The sequence below is a fragment of the Emys orbicularis genome, chromosome 7, assembly GCF_028017835.1.
Source record: "Emys orbicularis isolate rEmyOrb1 chromosome 7, rEmyOrb1.hap1, whole genome shotgun sequence".
Lineage (NCBI taxonomy): Eukaryota > Metazoa > Chordata > Testudines > Emydidae > Emys > Emys orbicularis.
The window spans coordinates 100,037,258-100,058,386 of record NC_088689.1 but is presented as its reverse complement, the minus strand read 5'-3'; the positions used below and the strand labels follow the sequence as shown (position 1 = coordinate 100,058,386).

The window sequence follows — 21,129 nt, the reverse complement described above, 5'->3', positions numbered from 1 at the left end:
GAGATCTTGATTCCAGGACTCATTTTCAAGCTCTGGGAATTTTATTGGCCCATTTTCTAGGAATTTTGCTACCTCCTCTTTCAAAGCAACAAAACGCTGGAGCACTCTTCCTCGACTCAACCATCTCACTTCTGTATGGTAGATTAAGTCATTGCACTCGGTGTCTACCCCTTCAAGAAAGGCTCGAAATGTCCTATGTTTTAGTCCTCTAGAACGGATGTAGTTTACAATGGAAACTACCACTGACATTACATGCTCAAATTTTAAGACTTTGCTACACAAAACCTGCCGATGTATAATGAAGTGATGTTTGGTTATTTCTCTCCCGATAAATTCTTCAAGAAGAGTAACTGCTCCAACATTTTTTTGGCACATAGCTGGAGCACCATCAGTACAAATGGCCACCAAGTTTGTGAAATCTAATCCCGACTTATCATTCGTGCACTTTATCACTTCACTGGAAATTTCTTTTCCGGTTGTGCGACCCGTCATGGAGCACATGCCAGCAAGTTCTTCAGTAATTTCAAAGTTTTTATCAATACCTCTAATAAAAATAAGAAGTTGGGCGGTGTCTTTTAAATCAGTGCTTTCATCCATAGCTAGGGAGTAAAAGCAGAATTCACTGACTCTCTGCTTTAACTGATCACTTAAATTGGTAGAAATGTCAGCTATTCTTCTCCGTACAGTCATGCATGATAGACTGACATTCTCAAATATTCCCCTCTTTTCTGGACATAACTCAGATACAGCAATCAACATACACTTTTTTAATAACTCGCCTTCTGTCAAGCATTTCCCAGCAGCAGCAATTTCCTTAGAAATTTTAAAGCTTACTTTAGTAACTGTATCGTTCTCAGTGCTCACTTTCTTGAAAATTTGCTGTTCTCTACTAAGGTTTTTCGCTAAACTGGCTGCTTTAATTATTTTTTCATTTGGGCTCAATTTGGCGAGATTGGGATGCTTAGTTTCAAAGTGCCACCGAAGGTTGTATTCTTTCGGAACGGCTAACGTTTCGCGACACACGAGGCACAGTATTTTGTCTTTGGAAATAGTATATAAGTATTTATTCGTCCATTCAGTGTTGAAAACTCTGTGCTCTGATTCTCTTTTTCTCTTTTTCTTTTCACTCATGGTATCCATTATGAAGCTCAAGATTTTGTTGAATAAATTCACACACAAGGGAAACACTCACAGTCACACACAAAGAGAAGAGATATCTCACGGCGCATGGCACACTAGCAAGGCACTGACGGTGTGTGGAAGCCTGTAGGTCCAGGGGTCACTATATTACTGCACACAGCAGTCAATCAATGCAGTTGTAGATAAATCTCTGCATTATGCATTTTTGTATAACTTTTATATGACTTTGTATTGAACCTTGGTACTATGTTATAGCGGGCTCCTAAGATAGTATAATTAAGGTAAAAGAAAAATTTCTTCTGTGCAAATTTTTGAAGCAGAGTTCAAATTTGTGTGCCATGAGGCAAATGCGCCCAAGTGAGTAAAATGCTTATACATTTAAAAAGTTTTAATTTGCAATTTGTGTCAATTTATATGGGTTTTCAGATAGACATCATAAGTAAAAAAAGAAAAACAAAAGTTTGTGTTTTAAATTGAAAATTTTCCTAAAAAATATCAATAAATGATTATCAGCCAAGAATAAGATATGTAATTACAAATGCATTTTAATGTCCTTATTGGTCGAAATGTCAAAGACGGCTAAACTAACCTTACTGTTTTTCCCTGCGATCTTTTTCATTTGCCCATTCAATATAAACTCTGTCCAGATCTATCAGTCCTCAATCCAGCTGGTAACTCTTAATACACATCAGCACCCCACATAGAACCCCCCACTCACTAGTTTCCCAATACACACAGATTTCTCCTCCCTCCCTCCCAGTGCCCTTCCCCACAGCCCCACCACCACAACTAAACAATGCCCCACACAGACCCCCAGTGCCCTGACACACACAGATCTCCCTCACTGCCCAGCACCCCCCAACAGGCCCCCACTGCCTAGCACCCCAAAACACACAAACCTCCCCCACTGCCCAGTGCCCTCCACACCCTCACAGCCCAGCACCCCCCGCACATCTCCCAGACACTCACTCCACCACACCCTTCCCCCTTCCCTGGCCGTACTCACCAGCCCTGCTGGGAGGTCTCTGGCTCCTAGGGTGAGAGCGGCAAGGGGAGTCTCCAGTGGTGAGCGGGAGCCGGTTCGCGGGAACCAGTTGTTAAATTTAGAAGCCCTTTTAGAACCAGTTGTCCTGCGCGGGACAACCGGTTCTAAAAGGGCTTCTAAATTTAACAACTGGTAAGTTGAAGTGACCAGGACCGTAGCTGGGGGGGAGCAGAGGGAGCGGCTGCTCCCCCTGAGCACATTATCCAAAAGTGGCGCCTTAGGAGCCGACCCCATGGGTGCTCCAGCTCTCCGCCCCACTCCCCAGCCCCAGCTCACCTCCGCTCCGCCTCTGCCTCTGCCTCTGAACACTCTGCCCCACTTCTCCCCATCCCCCCCACCCCCCGCTTCCCGCGAATCAGCTGTTCGTGCGGGAAGCCTGGGAGGGCAGAGAAGCAAGCGGTGGCTTCGCGCTCAAGCCCAGGGAGCCGGAGCGGAGGTGAGCTGGGGTGGGGGGAGCCGCCCGCGCCACAGCAGGTAACCCGGGGGGAGGGGCGCGGAGGGGAACCGCTCCCCGCCCCAACTCACCTCTGCTCCGCCTCCCTGGGCCTGAGCGCGAAGCCGCCGCTTGCTTCTCAGCCCTCCCAGGCTTCTTGCGTGAACAGCTGATTCGCGGGAAGCAGGGGGGCTGCAAGCTCAGCCTGACCCGGTGCTCCAGGCACTGCACGGTGGCGTCGTGGCCCGGCTCCAGCCGAGCGGCGTGGCTGTAGCGCCGCCAGCCACCTCCAGGCAGCGCGGTAAGGGAGCAGGGAGGGGGTGTTGGATAGAGGGCAGGGGAGTTCAGGGGGTGGGGTGGGGGGGTGGATAGGGGTCGGGGCAGTCAGATGGCAGGGAACAGGAGGATTGAATGGGGGCAAGGGTCCCAGGGGGCAGTCAGGAAGGAGCAGGGGTTGGATGGGGCGGTGGGAGGCAGTCAGGGGCAGGGGTTCCAAGGGTGGTCAGGGGACAGGGAGAAGGGGTGGTTGGATAGGGAATCAGGAGAGGAGTTGGATGGGGCGGCGGAGGGCAGTCAGGGGACAGGGAAGGGGGTGGATGGGGCAGGGGTCCCGGGGGGGGGCATCAAGGAACGCGGGGGGGTGGATGGGACAGGAGTCCCGGGGGGGGGGCCAAAAAGCGCTCAGGACGGGGGCGGTGGCTGAGCCCCGTGTCCCTGCTGGGGGGGGGGGGGCGAGGGCTCCGTGCCCGTGTCCCGCTTGGGGCAGTGGGGAGGGGCAGCGGTGCACGAGGGCTCCCTGTCCTGCTTGAGGCCTGCGGGGTGCGGCGCTGCGCGTGGGCTCCGTGTCCCGCTTGGGGCAGGGGGGTGGAGGCGCGGCAGCGCGCGAGGGCTCCCTGCCCGTGTCCCGCTTGGGGCGGGGGCGGCAGCGCGCGAGGGCTCCCTGCCCGTGTCCCGCTTGGGGCAGGGGGGCCGGTTTCGCGCGCCGCGGCCGCTCGGGATCTCCCCCCCTCCCTCCCAGGTTTGAGAGCCTGGGAGGGAGGGGGAGACCCCGAGCGGCCGCGGCGCGCGAAACAGCTGATTCGCGCGCCGCTGCTCCCCCTCCCTCCCAGGCTTGAGAGTGAGCCCCCGCGGGCCGCACAGTGAGCCCCCGCGGGCTGCATGCGGCCCGCGGGCCGTATGTTGTGCAGGCCTGGGGTAGGGACTGTCTCTCGCTGTGTGTCCGTGCGGTGCCTACCACACCGGGGTCTGTGCAGCACCTGGCACAAGAAGGGGACCCTGATCTCAGTCAGGATCTGTAGAGCGCCCAGCACAAGAGGAGGGCCCCGATCTCGGTAGGATCTGTGGAGCGCCCGGCACAAGAGGGGGGACCTGATCTCGGTCAGGATCCGTGGATCATCCTTCATGACTGGAGGGTGGGGGGGCACTAATCGCAGTGCCTTAACTGCAGGGCCATCTTAGATTTAATTTTTCCTCCACTTTCCCAGATCAATGTGCTCATGCAGCCGTCTCTGATGGCTGAAGCCAGGCAAATGTGTCACAAGACACCCGCAACGCTCCCCAGTGGGAGAGACCAGACCTGGGCACTTTGACCTCTAGAACCCACAGGCCTTTTACCCAGCCACCCAGAGCCCTGTACATTTCTGAACACAGTCCCTCCAGCAGAGAGCACTGGTGCATTTCCCTTCTCAGCCCCTCTCAGATTCCAGAAGGCTGGCTTTCCCTGACTTTGCTCTGTGGGAATGTCACAATTCTCAGCCCCAAGCCTTAGACTGAACCTGTCCTCCAGCAAGAGCCAGTGCACTTTCCTCTGCTGCATTTTTCTCCATTTGCCCCTTAATTTTTTTCAGCTTTTTCCCTTTTAATTTTAATGAATCCCTTAAAACAGGAGTAAAACTTTAACCAAATGAGCTGATTAAATTTTATATAATCCTCTCAAGGACCCTTAAATCAGGATCTCTTTGTCGCAAGGGGGAAAACAGGAATCTAGGAAGGCACCACCCTTAGCAAAGGTGCCTAGTGACATTTGCAAAGCAGGTGACTGATGGTGCATTTTAACAAGCCCTGTTTTGTTTGCCAGAGAAGAGACACCAGTTCTGCTGGGCTACCTGGAAGATTCACAGACACAGGGACTCTAATCTCAAGCCACAGGTGAAAACCCGTGGCAGACGCACCTCGATCAAACTAAAAAGCTCTTTTGCCAGCTCTCCTGTGGATATTTCAGCACTGGGAGCAACTCTGCAGCAGCGTCTTAGGTAAATGCCAAATCTCTCCAGGGCTCCAAGTACTCTTCCATCAGCCTTCTAAAGCCCCAATCTGTTGCACACCAGATTCCCCTTGAGGGGAGTGTCCTCCGGACCACTGGATCTAGGAGCGTGACATTCAATTACAGAAGGAGACGCATTAGCTCAGAGGCAGCAGCAGCCCCTTAATCCCCGTTCTGGTTTGAGATCCATGCAGCTCTAGAAGTATTTTGAATCCTGGAGTATTTTTTGTAGCCTGGGGTTATTTCTGAGGGCAAGGTGCTTCCAGCGGGACCATGTCTTTCGCCGAATTCTTACATCAGGTGGGCGGTATGGGACGTTTCCAAATTATCCACACAATGTTGCTTACCATCCCCATCGTGCTGATGGCCAGCCACAACCTCCTGCAGAACTTCACTGCCGCCATCCCAGGGCACCACTGCCAAGTCCATATTGATGCCAACAACACCCGCTACCCTAATGCCATCCTGCGCCTGGACTCCCAGGACCTGCTCCGGGTCGCCATCCCCATGGACAGGAACCGGCAGCCAGAGAAGTGCCACCGCTTTGTCACCGCTCAGTGGCAGCTCCTAGACCCCAATGTCACCGAGCCCAATGGAACTCAGCTGGACACAGAGCCCTGCACGGAGGGATGGACCTATGATAGGAGCATGTTCACCTCCACCATCATTACTGAGGTGAGACATACTCCGCTGCTAGGGACTAGGTGGAATGGGCAGGTTGGGGGCACCGGGCGCCATTAATATTGAGGTGCTCTGGGATCAGAGAGAGGAGAACCGCATAAATAACTAGGTAGACAACGGGATGTGAATGGGACAGGGAGACACAGGGGTTTGTATGGGGATACAAATACAGCAAAACACAAAATCTTCAATAAGTTGTTGGAATGTGTTGGAGACAACTTGTTTCAAAACGTGTGTGTGTGGGGGAGGTGTCAGCTGTTTTAGACTTGATTCTGACTAGACGAGGAATTGGTTGAGAATCTGAAGATGGAAGGCAATTTGAGCGAAAGTGATCATGAAATGAGAGATTTCGTGATTCTAAGGAAAGGAAGGAGTGAGAGCAGCAGAATGAGGACAATGGCCTTCAAAAAAGCCAATTTTAACAAACTCAGAGAACTGGCAGGTGGGTACCCAGGGGAAGAAAATCTAAGGGAAAAAGGAGTTCAGGAGGGCTGGCAGTTTCTTAAAGAGACAATATTAAAGGCACAACAGCAAACCATCCTGTTACGCAGGAAAGACAGTAAGAAATCAGAGAGCTGATAGGTAAGGTCCCATGGGAATCAAGACTGAGGGGAAAAACAACTGAGGAGAGTTGGCAGTTTTTCAAAGGGACACTATTAAGGGCCCAAAAGCAAGCTATTCCGCTGGTTAGGAAAGATAGAAAATGTGGCAAAAGACCTCCTTGGCTTAACCAAGAGATCTTGCATGATCTAAAAAATAAAAAGGAGTCATATAAAAAATGGAAACTAGGACAGATTACAAAGGATGAATATAGGCAAACAACACAGGAATGCAGGGGCAAGATTAGAAAGGCAAAGGCACAAAATGAGCTCAAACTAACTACAGGAATAAAGGGAAACAAGAAGACTTTTTATAGGGTTACCATATCTATTAAATAAAAAAAGAGGACCCTCCACAGGCCCTGGCCCCGCCCATTTCCCCACCCCCAGCCCCACCCCAACTCCGCCCCTTCCCCACCCTAACTCCGCCCCCTCCTCCCTCCCACTCCCAGCCACGGGGAAAGGGCTGCCCGAGCGCTACCGGCTTGACGGTTTGCCGGGCAGCCCCCAGACCCTGCGCCCCCGGCCGGCGCTTGCCCAGCGCAGCTGGAGCCCGGGAGGGGAAGCGCCCAGCCGGGGGCGCAGGGTCTGGAGGCTGCCCGGCAAACCGTGAAGCCGGTAGCGCTTGGGCTTCGGGCAGCCCCCATGCCTCCGGACCCTGCGCCCCCAGCCGGGCACTTCCCCTCCCGGGCTCCGGCGGCGCAGGGTCCGGAGCTATCGGGGCTGCCCAAAGCCCGTAGCGCTCGGCTCTTAAACAGAGCCGAAGAGTCGGGGAGGAGCAGAGCCGCCGTGGCTGGAGGCTCTGCTCCTCCCCTGACTCTTCGGCTCTGTTTAAGAGCCGAGCTGCCCCAGCGCTACCGGCTTCGGGCAGCCCCCGTGCCTCCGGACCCTGCGCCGCCGGAGCCCGGGAGGGGAAGTGCCCGGCCGGCGGCTGGGGTCCGGAGGCAAGGGGGCTGCCTGAAGCCCATAGCGCTCAGGCAGCTCGGCTCTTAAACAGAGCCGAAGAGTCAGGGGAGGAGCAGAGCCGCCATTTTCCCGGACATGTTCGGCTTTTTGGCAATTCCCCCCGGATGGGGGTTTGAGTGCCAAAAAGCCGGACATGTCCGGGAAAAAGAGGACGTATGGTAACCCTACTTTTTATCAATACATTAGAAGCAAGAGGAAGACCAAAGACAGGGTAGGCCCACTGCTTAGTGAAGAGGGAGAAACAGTAACAGGAAACTTGGAAATGGCAGAGATGCTTAATGACTTCTTTGTTTCGGTCTTCACTGAGAAGTCTGAAGGAATGCCTAACATAGTGAATGCTAATGGGAAGGGGGTAGATTTAGCAGATAAAATAAAAAAAGAACAAGTTAAAAATCACTTAGAAAAGTTAGATGCCTGCAAGTCACCAGGGCCTGATGAAATGCATCCTAGAATACTCAAGGAGCTAATAGAGAAGGTATCTGAGCCTCTAGCTATTATCTTTGGAAAATCATGGGAGACGGGAGAGATTCCAGAAGACTGGAAAAGGGCAAATATAGTGCCCATCTATAAAAAGGGAAATAAAAACAACCCAGGAAACTACAGACCAGTTAGTTTAACTTCTGTGCCAGGGAAGATAATGGAGCAAGTAATTAAGGAAATCATCTGCAAACACTTGGAAGGTGGTAAGGTGATAGGGAACAGCCAGCATGGATTTGTAAAGAACAAATCATGTCAAACCAATCTGATAGCTTTCTTTGATAGGATAACGAGTCTTGTGGATAAGGGAGAAGCTGTGGATGTGGTATACCTAGACTTTAGTAAGGCATTTGATATGGTCTCGCATGATATTCTTATCGATAAACTAGGCAAATACAATTTAGATGGGGCTACTATAAGGTGGGTGCATAACTGGCTGGATAACCGTACTCAGAGAGTTGTTATTAATGGTTCCCAATCCTGCTGGAAAGGCATAACGAGTGGGGTTCCGCAGGGATCTGTTTTGGGACCGGCTCTGTTCAATATCTTCATCAACGACTTAGATATTGGCATAGAAAGTACGCTTATTAAGTTTGTGGATGATACCAAACTGGGAGGGATTGCAACTGCTTTGGAGGACAGGGTCATAATTCAAAATGATCTGGACAAATTGGAGAAATGGTCTGAGGTAAACAGGATGAAGTTTAACAAAGACAAATGCAAAGTGCTCCACTTAGGAAGAAAAAATCAGTTTCACACATACAGAATGGGAAGAGACTGTCTAGGAAGGAGTACGGCAGAAAGGGATCTAGGGGTTATAGTGGACCACAAGCTAAATATGAGTCAACAGTGTGATGCTGTTGCAAAAAAAGCAAACACGATTCTGGGATGTATTAACAGGTGTGTTGTGAGCAAGACACGAGAAGTCATTCTTCCGCTCTACTCTGCTCTGGTTAGGCCTCAGCTGGAGTATTGTGTGCAGTTCTGGGCACCGCATTTCAAGAAAGATGTGGAGAAATTGGAAAGGGTCCAGAGAAGAGCAACAAGAATGATTAAAGGTCTTGAGAACATGACCTATGAAGGAAGGCTGAAAGAATTGGGTTTGTTTAGTTTGGAAAAGAGAAGACTGAGAGGGGACATGATAGCAGTTTTCAGGTATCTAAAAGGGTGTCATAAGGAGGAGGGAGAAAACTTGTTCACCTTAGCCTCTAAGGATAGAACAAGAAGCAATGGGCTTAAACTGCAGCAAGGGAGGTCTAGGTTGGACATTAGGAAAAAGTTCCTCACTGTCAGGGTGGTTAAACACTGGAATAAATTGCCTAGGGAGGTTGTGGAATCTCCATCTCTGGAGATATTTTAGAGTAGGTTAGATAAATGTCTATCAGGGATGGTCTAGACAGTATTTGGTCCTGCCATGCGGGCAGGGGACTGGACTCGATGACCTCTCGAGGTCCCTTCCAGTCCTAGATTCTATGAATCTATGAAAAAGGTAAGAGGCCAATATGGCCCATCAGGAGAGCTTTAATGACCTGAAAATCAAAAAGGAAACCTACAAAAAGTGGAAACATGGACTAATGGCTAAGGATGAGTACAAAAGAATAGTGCAAGTATGAAGGGACAAGATCAGAAAGGCTAAGGCACAAAATGAGTTACACCTAGCAAGGGATATAAAAGGTGAATATATAAGTGAAGATTCTATAAATACATCAGGAGCAAGAGAAAAGCAAAGGAAAATGTAGGTCCTTTACTTAGCAGGGAAGGAGAGCTACTAATGGATGACATTAAGAAGACTGAAGAGTTTAATGCCCATTTTGCTTCAATCTTCACTGAAAAGGATAATTGTGACAAGATGTTTAACAGATTTAACATTAAGAACCAGAGGGAAGGAACACAAGCCAGAATAGGGAAAGAACAGATTAAAGAATATTTAGACAAGTTAGATGTATTCAAGTTGGCAAGGCCAGATGAAATTCACCCTGGGGTACTTAAGGAACTACCTGCAACAATCTTGAAACCATTAGTGTTTATCCTTGAGAACTCAAGGAGGATGGGTGAGGTCTCAGAGGACTGGAGAAGGGTAAATGTACCTATCTCTAAAAAGGGAAACAAAGAAGGCCTGGGGAATCATAGATCAGTCGGCCCACTACAATACTTGGAAAGATACTGGACCATATTATTTAACAATCAGTTTGTAAGCACCTAGAGCAGGGGTTCTCAAACTGGGGGTCGGGACCCCTCAGGGGGTCATGAGGTTATTACCTGGGGGGGTCACAAGCTGTCAGCCTCCACCCCAAACCCCACTTTGCCTCCAGCATTTATAATGGTGTTAAATATATTAAAAAGTATTTTTAATTTATAAAGGGGGTCACACTCAGAAGTTTGCTATGTGAAAGGGGTCACCAGTAAAAAAGTTTGAGAGCCACTGACCTAGAGAATAATAGGGTTGTAAATAATAGCCAACATGGATTTGTCAAGAACAAATCATGCCAAACCAACCTAATTTCCTTTTTTGACAGAGTAACTGGCTAGTGGATGTGGGGAAGCAGTAGATGTGATAGGTCTTGATTTTAGTAAGGCTTTTGACACAGTCCCCCATGACATGCAAATTAGGGAAATGTGGTCTAGATGAAACTACTATAAGGGGGGGGTGCATATCTGGCTGAAAGACCATTCTCAGAATGGTAATCAATGATTCGCTGTCACATTGGGAGGATATATCTAGTGGGGTCCCCCAGGGTCTGGTACTATTTGACATTTTCATTTAGTGACTCGGATCATGCAGTGGAAAGTATGTTTATCAAATCTGCAGGTGACACTATGATGGGAGGGGTTGCAAGCACTTTGAAGGGCAGGATTAGAATTCAAAAGGACCGTGACAAGTTGGAGAAATATCTATATCACAGGGTGACATCGGTTCTCTGAGAGGGAGCAGGGCCAGTGCACCTGTGCTTGGTCAGCATATCACGATTGGGCTTTAGAGGGGGGATGCCTGAGTGCATCAGGCCTCGTCAGTTAGGAAAGGGGGTAGAGAGAGTAGACATGGGGAGCTGCTGCTGGCTCCCTGGGAATAGGAACACAGGCCAGAAGCAGGAAGTTCTGTGGGATGGGAGAGACCTGGTGAGACAGAGCCAGGGAGCTGCAAGAATCAGGGAGTTCCTAAGAGATCTCTGGGAGGGGAGGCAGTGGAAACCTGCTGGGGAAAAAGGGCCTTCCAAGGAGAAAGCTCTGGGAGGTGGTGCTCAGGGAACAGAGCATGGAAGACTCCTGCAGGAACCACTAAAAGGTAAAGGGGAAAAAACCCTGGAATTAGGGTGACCATATTTCTTAAAGTAAAAACAGGATGGCCCAGAGCTCCCCCGAGCCGCTCCCCCCGTCCCCCTGCGCATAAGGCTCGCCAAAGCTGCCCTCCCTATGCCGCCCAGGGCTGAGACTGACTCGCTGAGCTCCGTGCCACCCGCGGGGAGATTGGGGCTGACCCCCCAAGCTCTGCGGCTCCTGGGGCTGGGGCTGACCCACCGAGCTCCACACCGCCCAGGGGGTCAGCTCTGAAGAAGGCAGCACTGCCCACTAGCAGCAAATTTCTCTGCCTTCCTGCTGGCGGGCAGCATTGGCTTCAGTTGAGCCCCTGGACAGCAGCCCTCACTCTCCGCTCTGCCTTGCAGCCAGGACAAATGCCCAGTTTTGGCAAAAAAGTAGGGACAGCCAGGACAGAGCTGAAAAATGGGACTGTCACAGCCAAACTGGGACATATGGTCACCCTACCTGGAAGCTGTAGCCCAGGGTGGGCTGAGGAACTGTTTGTGTTGTGTTTGCCCAACACCTGGAGAAGTAAAAGTGCCTGAGAAGAGACTCTGGGTGTGGCAGTGGGGTCTCTGGGAGCTGGGAAGCAGGGCACCTTGTTACAGTCTGAAATCTACACAATGAAATTCAGTAAAGGCAAGTGCAAAGTACTGCACTTGGGAAGGAAAAATCCAATGCACAGCTACAGAAAGAGGACTAACTGGCTAAGCAGTCGTACTGCTGGGAATGAGCTGGGGGTTATGGCAGACAGGGCCAGCTCCAGGCACCAGCCGAGCAAGCTCGTGCTTGGGGCGGCAGATTCCCTTTTCTTTTCTTTTCTTTTTCTTTTTGGTTTGCCGCTCCGGCCGCGCTGTAGGGGTCGGCGGCGCAGAGGAGGGGAGCGCCCTGCAGCAAACTCGGCAGAGCAGCCTGCGTCCTTCCCTCCCAGCCGACCGGAGCAGCGCAGAGCCCTCCTGGCAGGCAGCGCAGCGGGAGGGGCCAGGTGGCGAGCGTCCCGCTGAAGCCCTGGCCGCCCCCCTTCTCTCTCTCCCCCCGCTCCCTCCCGCTCCCCCCTGCTAGACCGGGCGTGCACTCCGCTGCACGTCTGCAGCACAGGGAGTCCCCCTGCACCCTGGCTCCAGCCGCCCTGCAGGTTTTTTTTTTTTTTGCTTTGCTTTGCCGCTCTGGCCGCCCTGCAGGTTTTTTTTTTTTTTCTGCTTTGCTGCTCCGGCCGCCCCGCTGGTGTTTTGTGTGTGTGTGTGTGTGTGCTTTGCCGCTCTGGCCGCCCCGCAGGTGTTTTGTGTGTGTGTGTGTGTGTGCTTTGCCGCTCTGGCCGCCCCGCAGGTGTTTTGTGTGTGTGTGTGTGTGTGCTTTGCCGCTCTGGCCGCCCCGCAGGTGTTTTGTGTGTGTGTGTGCTTTGCCGCTCTGGCCGCCCCGCAGGTGTTTTGTGTGTGTGTGTGCTTTGCCGCTCTGGCCGCCCCGCAGGTGTTTTGTGTGTGTGTGCTTTGCCGCTCCGGCCACCCCGCAGGTGTTTTGTGTGTGTGTGTGTGTGTGTGTGTGTGTGTGTGTGTGCTTTGCTGCTCCGGCCGCCCCGCAGGTGTTTTGTGTGTGTGTGTGCTTTGCCGCTCTGGCCGCCCCGCAGGTGTTGTGTGTGTGTGTGTGTGTGTGTGTGTGCTTTGCCGCTCTGGCCGCCCCGCAGGTGTTTTGTGTGTGTGTGTGCTTTGCTGCTCTGGCCGCCCCGCAGGTGTTTTGTGTGTGTGTGCTTTGCCGCTCCGGCCACCCCGCAGGTGTTTTGTGTGTGTGTGCTTTGCTGCTCCGGCCACCCCGCAGGTGTTTTGTGTGTGTGTGTGTGTGTGTGTGTGTGTGTGCTTTGCCGCTCCGGCCACCCCGCAGGTGTTTTGTGTGTGTGTGTGTGTGTGCTTTGCCGCTCTGGCCGCCCCGCAGGTGTTTTGTGTGTGTGTGTGTGCTTTGCCGCTCTGGCCGCCCCGCAGGTGTTTTGTGTGTGTGTGTGCTTTGCCGCTCTGGCCGCCCCGCAGGTGTTTTGTGTGTGTGTGCTTTGCTGCTCCGGCCACCCCGCAGGTGTTTTGTGTGTGTGTGCTTTGCCGCTCCGGCCACCCCGCAGGTGTTTTGTGTGTGTGTGCTTTGCTGCTCCGGCCGCCCCGCAGGTGTTTTGTGTGTGTGTGTGCTTTGCCGCTCTGGCCGCCCCGCAGGTGTTGTGTGTGTGTGTGTGTGTGTGTGTGTGTGCTTTGCCGCTCTGGCCGCCCCGCAGGTGTTTTGTGTGTGCTTTGCTGCTCTGGCCGCCCCGCAGGTGTTTTGTGTGTGTGTGCTTTGCCGCTCCGGCCACCCCGCAGGTGTTTTGTGTGTGTGTGCTTTGCTGCTCCGGCCACCCCGCAGGTGTTTTGTGTGTGTGTGTGTGTGTGTGTGTGTGTGTGTGTGCTTTGCTGCTCCGGCCGCCCCGCAGGTGTTTTGTGTGTGTGTGCTTTGCCGCTCCGGCCACCCCGCAGGTGTTTTGTGTGTGTGTGTGTGTGTGTGTGTGTGTGTGCTTTGCCGCTCCGGCCGCCCCGCAGGTGTTTTTTTTTACTTGAGTTCAGCACCTGCAGCTCTGCTTACCCAGGGCCCTGCCAGCCATCAGAAAGCAAAGTACGATTTATTCAGAATGAAAGCATTACAGAAAACCATCCCTTGAAAACAATCAACAGTTTATACATGTGCCTGTCTTATCTGGCAGTCACCCATCTTCCAAATGGGGTAGGAACACAGTACTTCAAACCCTTCCCGTGCCTTTTGGGCACAGCATTAGGTCAGTTCTTGGATCAGGTGAGAATGATCACTTCATACCTTTCTCAGTCCTCTGTGTGGTCACCTTTGTCCACCAGTTCAAACCAGGTTATGCAATTTCCCCCAAGGGCTGAGGCTTCTCCAGACTTGTTTAACCCAGTTACTCACCCAGGAACCCGGAATACCAACCCTAGCCCATACAGCTAACAGACAGCATTTATACAGGTGAGATAGTAGTGAAAGACATTCCATGTGTCTGTAATATCTATCCCCAGACACACCCATCATCTATCACCATACAAACCCCTCTCTGTTTCTCGCAGGCCTATTACCACGGTGTTCGTTACTGTAACTGCTTTTGCAAAATCAGCATCACCAATGCATCTTTTGGGAGGGGAGAATGGTCAGGGCAGGGATGGCAGCCAGGGACAAGAACCCCGGGGCTGCTCTAACACATGTGCTGCTTCCCATGGCCCCTGGGAGGAAGAGAATAGCCAGAGTGCCGTGCATTCTGGCCAGGTGCCCATTCTCCCCCTGCATCAGCCCTTATTCCAGCTCCACACCAGCCAGGGAGGCACTCAGCTCAGTGGGGATTCCTAGGGGGCCACACCCACCCACTTTAAGGCTCCTTTACGTTGCCAGAGAGGCACAGAGGGGCCTGAGCATGAGTGAGAATCAGCCCCAGTGATTCCAGTGAGAGTTGCACCAGGGCAATGAGAACAGAACACCAGCGACTGTGTTGCACAGCCACAGCATGTGTAATGACAGCAACCACTGTTATACATGGACACCAGTTACGGAGGACACTTTGCGAGCTCACAGCCCACAGGCTGTGACTTGTTGCAATGCTCCAGTGCTTCAGGATCTGACCACCAGCCACTGGGCCTCTGCAGAAATTACTGACTTGCTCTCTGTCTCCCTTTCCCCACCTGCAGTGGGACCTGGTGTGTAACTTGCGGAAGTTCCGGCAGATGGCTCAGTCAATCTACATGGCCGGGGTGCTGCTGGGAGCGCTCGTGCTAGGCGGTCTCTCTGACAGGTAAGCACAGGACAGCACAGGACATGGACTCAGGAGACCTGCGTTCTATTCCCTGCTCTGTTGTGTGATCTGGGGCAAGTCCCTCCCTCTCTCTCTCTCTGCCCCACCTTTCCTTCTGGTACTCTGTCTGTTTGGGGCAAGCTCTCTGGGACGGTCTCTCACTATAGCTCTGGGCAGTGTCCAGCACAATGGGGCCCTGATCTCAGTCAGGGGCGGAGCAGTGCTGTCACAATGGAACTCTGTTCTCACTGGGTCTGTGCAGCACCTGGCGCAATGGAGCCCCAGTTTCAGTTGGGACCTCCCTGTCCTAGTGAATTAGCCCAATGATCTGTGTTATACAGGAAGTGAGACTGGACAATCTAATGCTCCCATCTAGCCTTAAAATCTGTCAACCATCACTCCACATTGTCCCCATCTGGTTCATGGTCAATTGTCCATGGCAACCCAGCTGGACATGCCAGCTGGAAGCCAATGGTCCTATCAGCCCCGAGAATCACCTCCTCTCCAATCACATCACAGCCCATTTGACCCACAGCCGAGCCCTGACCACTACCTCAATGCCCGTTACTTATTCCCTTCTCTGTCCCCCTTTGCCATAGGTTTGGACGCAAGGCAATGCTGATCTGGTCCTTTCTGCAGCTGGCTGTGATGGGAACCTGCACGGCCTTCTCCCCCAGTTACATCTCCTACTGTATCTTCCGCTTCCTGGGTGGGATGGCACTGTCTGGCTTTGGGCTCAGCATCGCCTGCCTGAGTAAGCCCTGCCTGTTTAGCAGCTAGGTCTTAAGCTTCTCACCTCAACCCTTAACAGATACTGTGACTGATGTACTAAAAGGTGCAGTACTACCTGCTGGCACTGGGGATCTCCTGGTGGCTCAGGACACCTGCATGACCCAGGGGCCTGCAGGTAGCAGAGAGAGGAAGTGCAGAGCATGCAAGCAGGCTCCCATGGGGTATTGGGCTGTTTGCACATTCTCCTTGCTACCTCTGCAGCTGCCCGGGGCTATGGGCTGAAGCAGCGCCAGCCTCACAAGATGTAATACCACCTGCTACCACTGGGGGAGCTGCAGCTCTGGAGGCTGCAATATCCCTGGCTACCACTGGGGGTCTTAAGGTAGCAGGGGCAAGAGTTGCTGTCTCCAGTATGGCTATTTCAGCTCAAAGTACAGAGCTGTACATTCCCTCTGCTGCAGCCCTGCAGGGTGCAGTAACATGTGGTGCCAGTGGGTCCGAGGAGAGTCAGGGCTAGCAGTATCCTGCCCATGGATAGGTTAAACAAGGTTCCTTTCCTTGCAGTTGTGGAGTGGATCCCCACTGAGTTCCGCACCATCACCATTGCCATCACAGGATTCGTCTACACCCTGGGCCAGATCCTACTGGCGGGCTTGGCATATGGCATCCCAGACTGGCGCTGGCTCCAGCTGACTGTGTCTTTGCCTTTCTTCTTCTTCCTCATCTATTCCTGGTATGTGTCTCTGGAAACCTCTCCTTCTAGGCGCAAGTGCTGTCCTCTTTCCTTGTGGTTGTTAGCAGACAGGGTGGGGGTGGTGTCTAGTGGTTAGAGCTGGGAGTCAGGACTCCTGGATTCTATTCTCAACTCTGAGAGAAGTGGAGTTACAGCAGGGAACTAGGAGCCAGGCATTTGGGTTTCAAGAGGGTGGCGCACAGGACTCCTGGGTTCTGTTCCTGGCTCTGCTGCAGACTCCTTGGGCAAGTTCCTGCTCCTGTCTGTGCCTCAATTTCCCCCTCTGTAGCACAGGGATAATTATCTTGTGCTGCATTACACTTCAGCTGATCCTGCTTTGAGGACCCCATTGAAGTTGTGGGTCACATCACTGACCTTGGCTCTGCAGGAGAAACATTTGACTATCCTTTTTCAACAGGTGGTTCGCAGAATCTGCCCGCTGGCTGGTTCTGGCAGGTAAAGCTGACAGAGCAGTGAAGGTGCTCCAAAGGGTCGCCAGAGTGAATGGGAAACGGGAAGAAGGGGAGAAGATTACCACAGAGGTAAAGAGACCCAATGGAGTCTTTAATGAAGGGCTTGATCCTCAGGTGGTCTAAACGGACACAACTCCACGGGAGTCATTCATTTACACCAGCTGAGGATCAGGCCATTTAACTTTTTAATCTATCAGAGGACATAGACCTAGGGCCTGTCCCACCAGATTTCTAGCACGGGGCAAAGGAGATTGAATAAAGCCTGATTTCAACAGAGAGCTGGCACAGCCCTGGCTTCCTCCCTTGCTCCAAAGTGACATTAACTTAGTCCCCTGTGGATATTTGTCCATGGTATAAAACCAGCACATCATTTCACACAACTGCCAGTCATAGCAGATGGGGCTGTGGCTCAGGATTGAGGGGCACTGGCAGAGTGTGGGGGAGAGGGGAAGGGTTCGAATAGCAGGGGGAGGGGGAGGGAGAGAGCTGTGTGACTGAGCTCTGATCTTAGTTGTGGCCTCTTGGTGCTACCGTAATACTACTAATTAATAGTACCAATAATACCAGACCTGTATGGTCAATACATGTGGACTATATTCCATCACAAGTAGGTCTTGTTGAACTGAAATCTGAGGTCCATGGAAGTTTGCCTCAGTAAGGAATGACTAGCTACCGTTTGCCAGAGCAAGGAGCCATTGGCAGGTCCTGTGTTGTCATAGCTGAATCTATGGGGCTGTCATGTGCTTCCCGACTGACCCTTTTGTTTCCTACTAGATCCTAAAATCCAAAATGCAGAAGGAACTGTCAACGGTGAAGTCCTCCTACACTATCTCGGATCTGGTACGCACGCCCGCCATACGCCGGATATTCTGCTGCCTCTCAATTGTGTGGTAAGAGCACTTCTTCCCTTCGGCCCTGATCCTAAATCTGGGTCCAAATTAGGTTAGCAGATCCAGTATTGATAACCTTAGTCCATTTTTGAGCATAGATAATCCACAGATATTGGACATCTGTCTGCCTAAGGGTTATTCATCCATGCTTCAATCCATCCCTAGACATACGCTGATCTGTCTGTCTGTCTACCTTATGTGTCTATCTAAGTCTTATCTTCCAGTCTGTCAGGTTCTTATCAGGTCTGTGGGTTTTCTCTCTAAAGTTGGTGCATTTTAGGGCCCTTTGTGTGTCCATTCAGTCCTGGGCATCCCTGCTTTGAATAATGCCCCGCCTCCCGCTCTGTTACATCACTACCCACACCAACCAGAGCACCCACAAGCGTTACACTAAAAGTTCCCCTGGCCAACTCTACCCTGGAGGGGACATTGTGGCTATTCACAGGGCTGGCACAAGGGCCTAGATAGCGCTCAAGTCCCATCTAGATTGGGCTTAAGTTGTGACTAGGCCTGGAGCTAAATCTCACCAGGCTGCACACTCAACAGGACGCTCACTCATCCCTTTGCCTCTCTCCCTGGCAAATGGCAGGTTCTCTACCAGTTTCTCCTATTACGGGCTGGCCATGGACCTGCAGAACTTTGGCGTCAGTATCTACCTGATCCAGTTGATTTTTGGAGCTGTCGACTTCCCAGCCAAAGTGGCGGTCACCATCTCCATGTCCTACATTGGGCGCAGGGTCACGCTCTCAGCCTTCCTCCTCCTGGCTGGGCTTGTCATCATCGCAAACATCTTTGTGCCCAGAGGTGGGTTTGGTCCAGTCCACATACGGCAATGCTTAGCGCATAACCACCAAGACATGTCAATGAGTCTAAAGTAACTCAAAGAGTAATTGACTCCCTCAGTATGCATCTCTCTCTTTCTCTATCTATCCATCCACATACATAACCACCTATCTATCCATCCTTCTATCCACATACACAACTACCTATCTATCCATCTACATACGTAACCACCTATTTATCCATCCATCCATATACAGAACCACCTATCCATGCATCCACATACATAACCATCCACCCATCCATTCATCAGCTCATCTACATACATAACTACCTATCTATCTCCATACACAGCAATCTATCTGAATAGACCTGAGGTAGGCGTGAGTGAGGTCAGAGGGGAAGAGGATAAAACAATCAAGATGAGAGATGGAGGAGATTCTTACCCATGGGAGAGAGGGGAAAGGCCAGGTCTTGGAGAAGTGATGAAGGAAGAAAGAGCAGGGTTGGGGATATGCCAGGCAAAACAGGGCAGAGGAGAGAGGCTGCCAAGGTTACAGTGCTGGGATGCAGAATGGAAGATAGGCAGGGAGAGCTCAGAGTTTGGAACAGGGTTCTAGCCCTGGATTCTCCTTGTCCCCTCTTTGCAGAGCTGCAGATAGTCCGCACATCACTGGCTGTGATTGGGAAGGGATGTCTTTCAGCTGCCTTCAACTGCGTGTTTCTATTCACAACTGAGCTCTACCCCACACCGATCAGGTAAGATGCTGTATTTCCAGCTGACCCCTACTGAACCCTGCACCCAATTCCTTGCAGCACAGCGCCCCCTAGCATGACACTGCAACATTGGAGTCAGCACTGACTGAGAGGGGAGAGTATACCCCTACTGAGCCCCCACCCTGCTCCCTGCAGCATAGCACCCCCTAGTGCCATGCTGGGGCATTGGGGTCAGCACTGGCTGTGAAGAGTGAGCAGCACATCCTGCTGAGTCACTATTTAGGATTCCCAGCAGCTCTGCCCTCCCAGTACTGAGCTAATCCTTCCCTGTTCTGGATGGTTATTTCCCTGCAACGCCAGGCAGACCGGACTGGGCTTTGGCAGCACCATGGCCCGGGTAGGAGGTATTGTGGCTCCCTTGGCCAAGATGTTGGATGAATACTTCTCCTTCCTGCCGCCAGTCGTCTACGGTGCTGCCCCAATCATCTCTGGCATTGTGGCCACCTTCCTCCCGGAGACTCTCAACCAACCACTGCCAGACACTGTGGAGGAGGTGGAGAGCAGGTTGGTCTGGTGGGGGGTCTCCCCTCTCTTTCTGTCTGACTCTGACACCTGCGGCCAAGACAGGGCTTGGACTCCAAAGGCCAAAACACTCAGCTGGTGCTTGGGATCCTCCCTGTCCCCACCCAGCCGCAAGGCAAATTGTGCAGAGAGTTGTTATTATTTGTATGACTGTAGCACCCAGGTGTCCAGTCATGGCCCTGTACCCTGTTGTGCTAGGTGCTGTACAAAGGGTTTCCTGATCATCCTCTATCCACTGACTGATTCCAGTGAGTGGAAAGAGACTGGGCATGTATGTTGAAAGACAGATAGCTATCCAGGCCCCCATTGTACCAGGCGCTGCACAGACCCCATCCAAGATTGGGGCCCCTGTTGTGCCCATAAACGCACAGTGAGACAGATTCATCCTGAAGATCTGACCGTCTAAATCAGAGGTTCCCAAAATGTGGGGTGTGCCCCCTAGGGGGCACAGCGGGGCCTGGGCCAGCTCCCAGGGGGAGCAGGGAGGGAGGGCCACTCCGCTCCGGCCCCGCCCCCAGCCTCAGCCCCTGTCTCCGTTCCTAGCCCCAGACCCACCCCCAGCTGCCGCCCTCTTACCCCTGTCCATGTCCCCCTCACCTACTGGAACTGCGGCCCTGCTCCCAGTCCCAGCTCAGGGTGTGTGTGCACGGACAGGGGTAAGAGGGGGCGTGACAATGAAAAGTTTGGGGATCGCTGGTCTAAATGGACAATGAGTGGGGGGAACAGAGGCGAGACAGGACTTGCCCAGTGTCACAGCAGGTCAACAGCTGAGTTGGGATTAGAACTCAGAGTCTCCTAAGTCCCCACCCAGAGCATCAACCACTAGCCTATGGGGCTCTTCAGTGGTGTACTACCCTTGTATTGTTCCTCTAGTGAAGTTCAGGCCTGGTGAATAATGTCAGAGCCTCGTTTTAGTAATTCAGACTGGTTGGAAAATAACTTATGCCTGTTCTGCCTCGCTGCTTCATTAGTATTCTTCCCCCCCCCCCCCCCACATTTCATCAAAGGTCCCGAATGAAGAGGGGTGAAGACACCAAAGAGAAGATTCCCCTTCAGAACCAGGAGAAAGTTCTGCTCAAAGAGACTTGCTGATGGCACTCGGACCCAGATGCCTTCTGGATCCAATGGGGGTTGGGGGTGGCAGCAGCTCAGTTTCAAATATTCCTTCATCTAATTACACATACTCTCACAGTTAACACCTTGTCCCTTGAGACCCACACGCAGGGCGGGTTTTTGCACACAAGGATTCAGGGGGGAAAAGGGTTAAATCTGCACCGCAGCTTGGGGGAAGGGTTGCAAGAGAGAAACCTGCTGGGAAAGGAATGTGTGGGCTGATTCAAAGCTCTCAGGAACAGGCAGGAACCCTCCACCCCCAGGGCTAACCAAAGCTCTGAGTATGCCAAGGAGTACAACGATGCCCCTTATCTGCTAGGTGCCATCAGCTTTCTGTAATGCAACCTTTCCCCCCTGCTTTGAAAGGAGTCAGGGACAAACTCTGAACCATACACTTCTTGATGCCCGA

At 52.2% G+C, this 21,129-nt stretch overlaps 1 protein-coding gene across 1 annotated transcript; it reads left to right on the top strand.

Moving 5' to 3' along the window:
• The first annotated feature begins 5,154 nt into the window (after positions 1–5,154).
• On the top strand, positions 5,155–20,699 carry LOC135881585 (solute carrier family 22 member 6-A-like). The gene is made up of 10 exons (XM_065408242.1): positions 5,155–5,556; positions 14,597–14,700; positions 15,300–15,454; positions 15,997–16,165; positions 16,584–16,707; positions 17,413–17,528; positions 18,118–18,332; positions 18,959–19,067; positions 19,386–19,589; positions 20,615–20,699. The coding sequence occupies exons 1-10, from the start codon at positions 5,155–5,157 to the stop codon at positions 20,697–20,699; spliced, it is 1,683 nt and encodes a 560-aa protein (XP_065264314.1).
• The last annotated feature ends 430 nt before the right edge of the window (positions 20,700–21,129 follow it).

Coding starts and splice junctions, on each gene's coding strand:
- LOC135881585 (XM_065408242.1), top strand. CDS start 5,155: ATGTCTTTCGCCGAATTCTTACATCAGGTGGGCGGTATGGGACGTTTC. Junction 14,701..15,299: donor CTAGGCGGTCTCTCTGACAG/GTAAGCACAGGA, acceptor CCTTTGCCATAG/GTTTGGACGCAAGGCAATGC. Junction 18,333..18,958: donor AAACATCTTTGTGCCCAGAG/GTGGGTTTGGTC, acceptor CCCTCTTTGCAG/AGCTGCAGATAGTCCGCACA.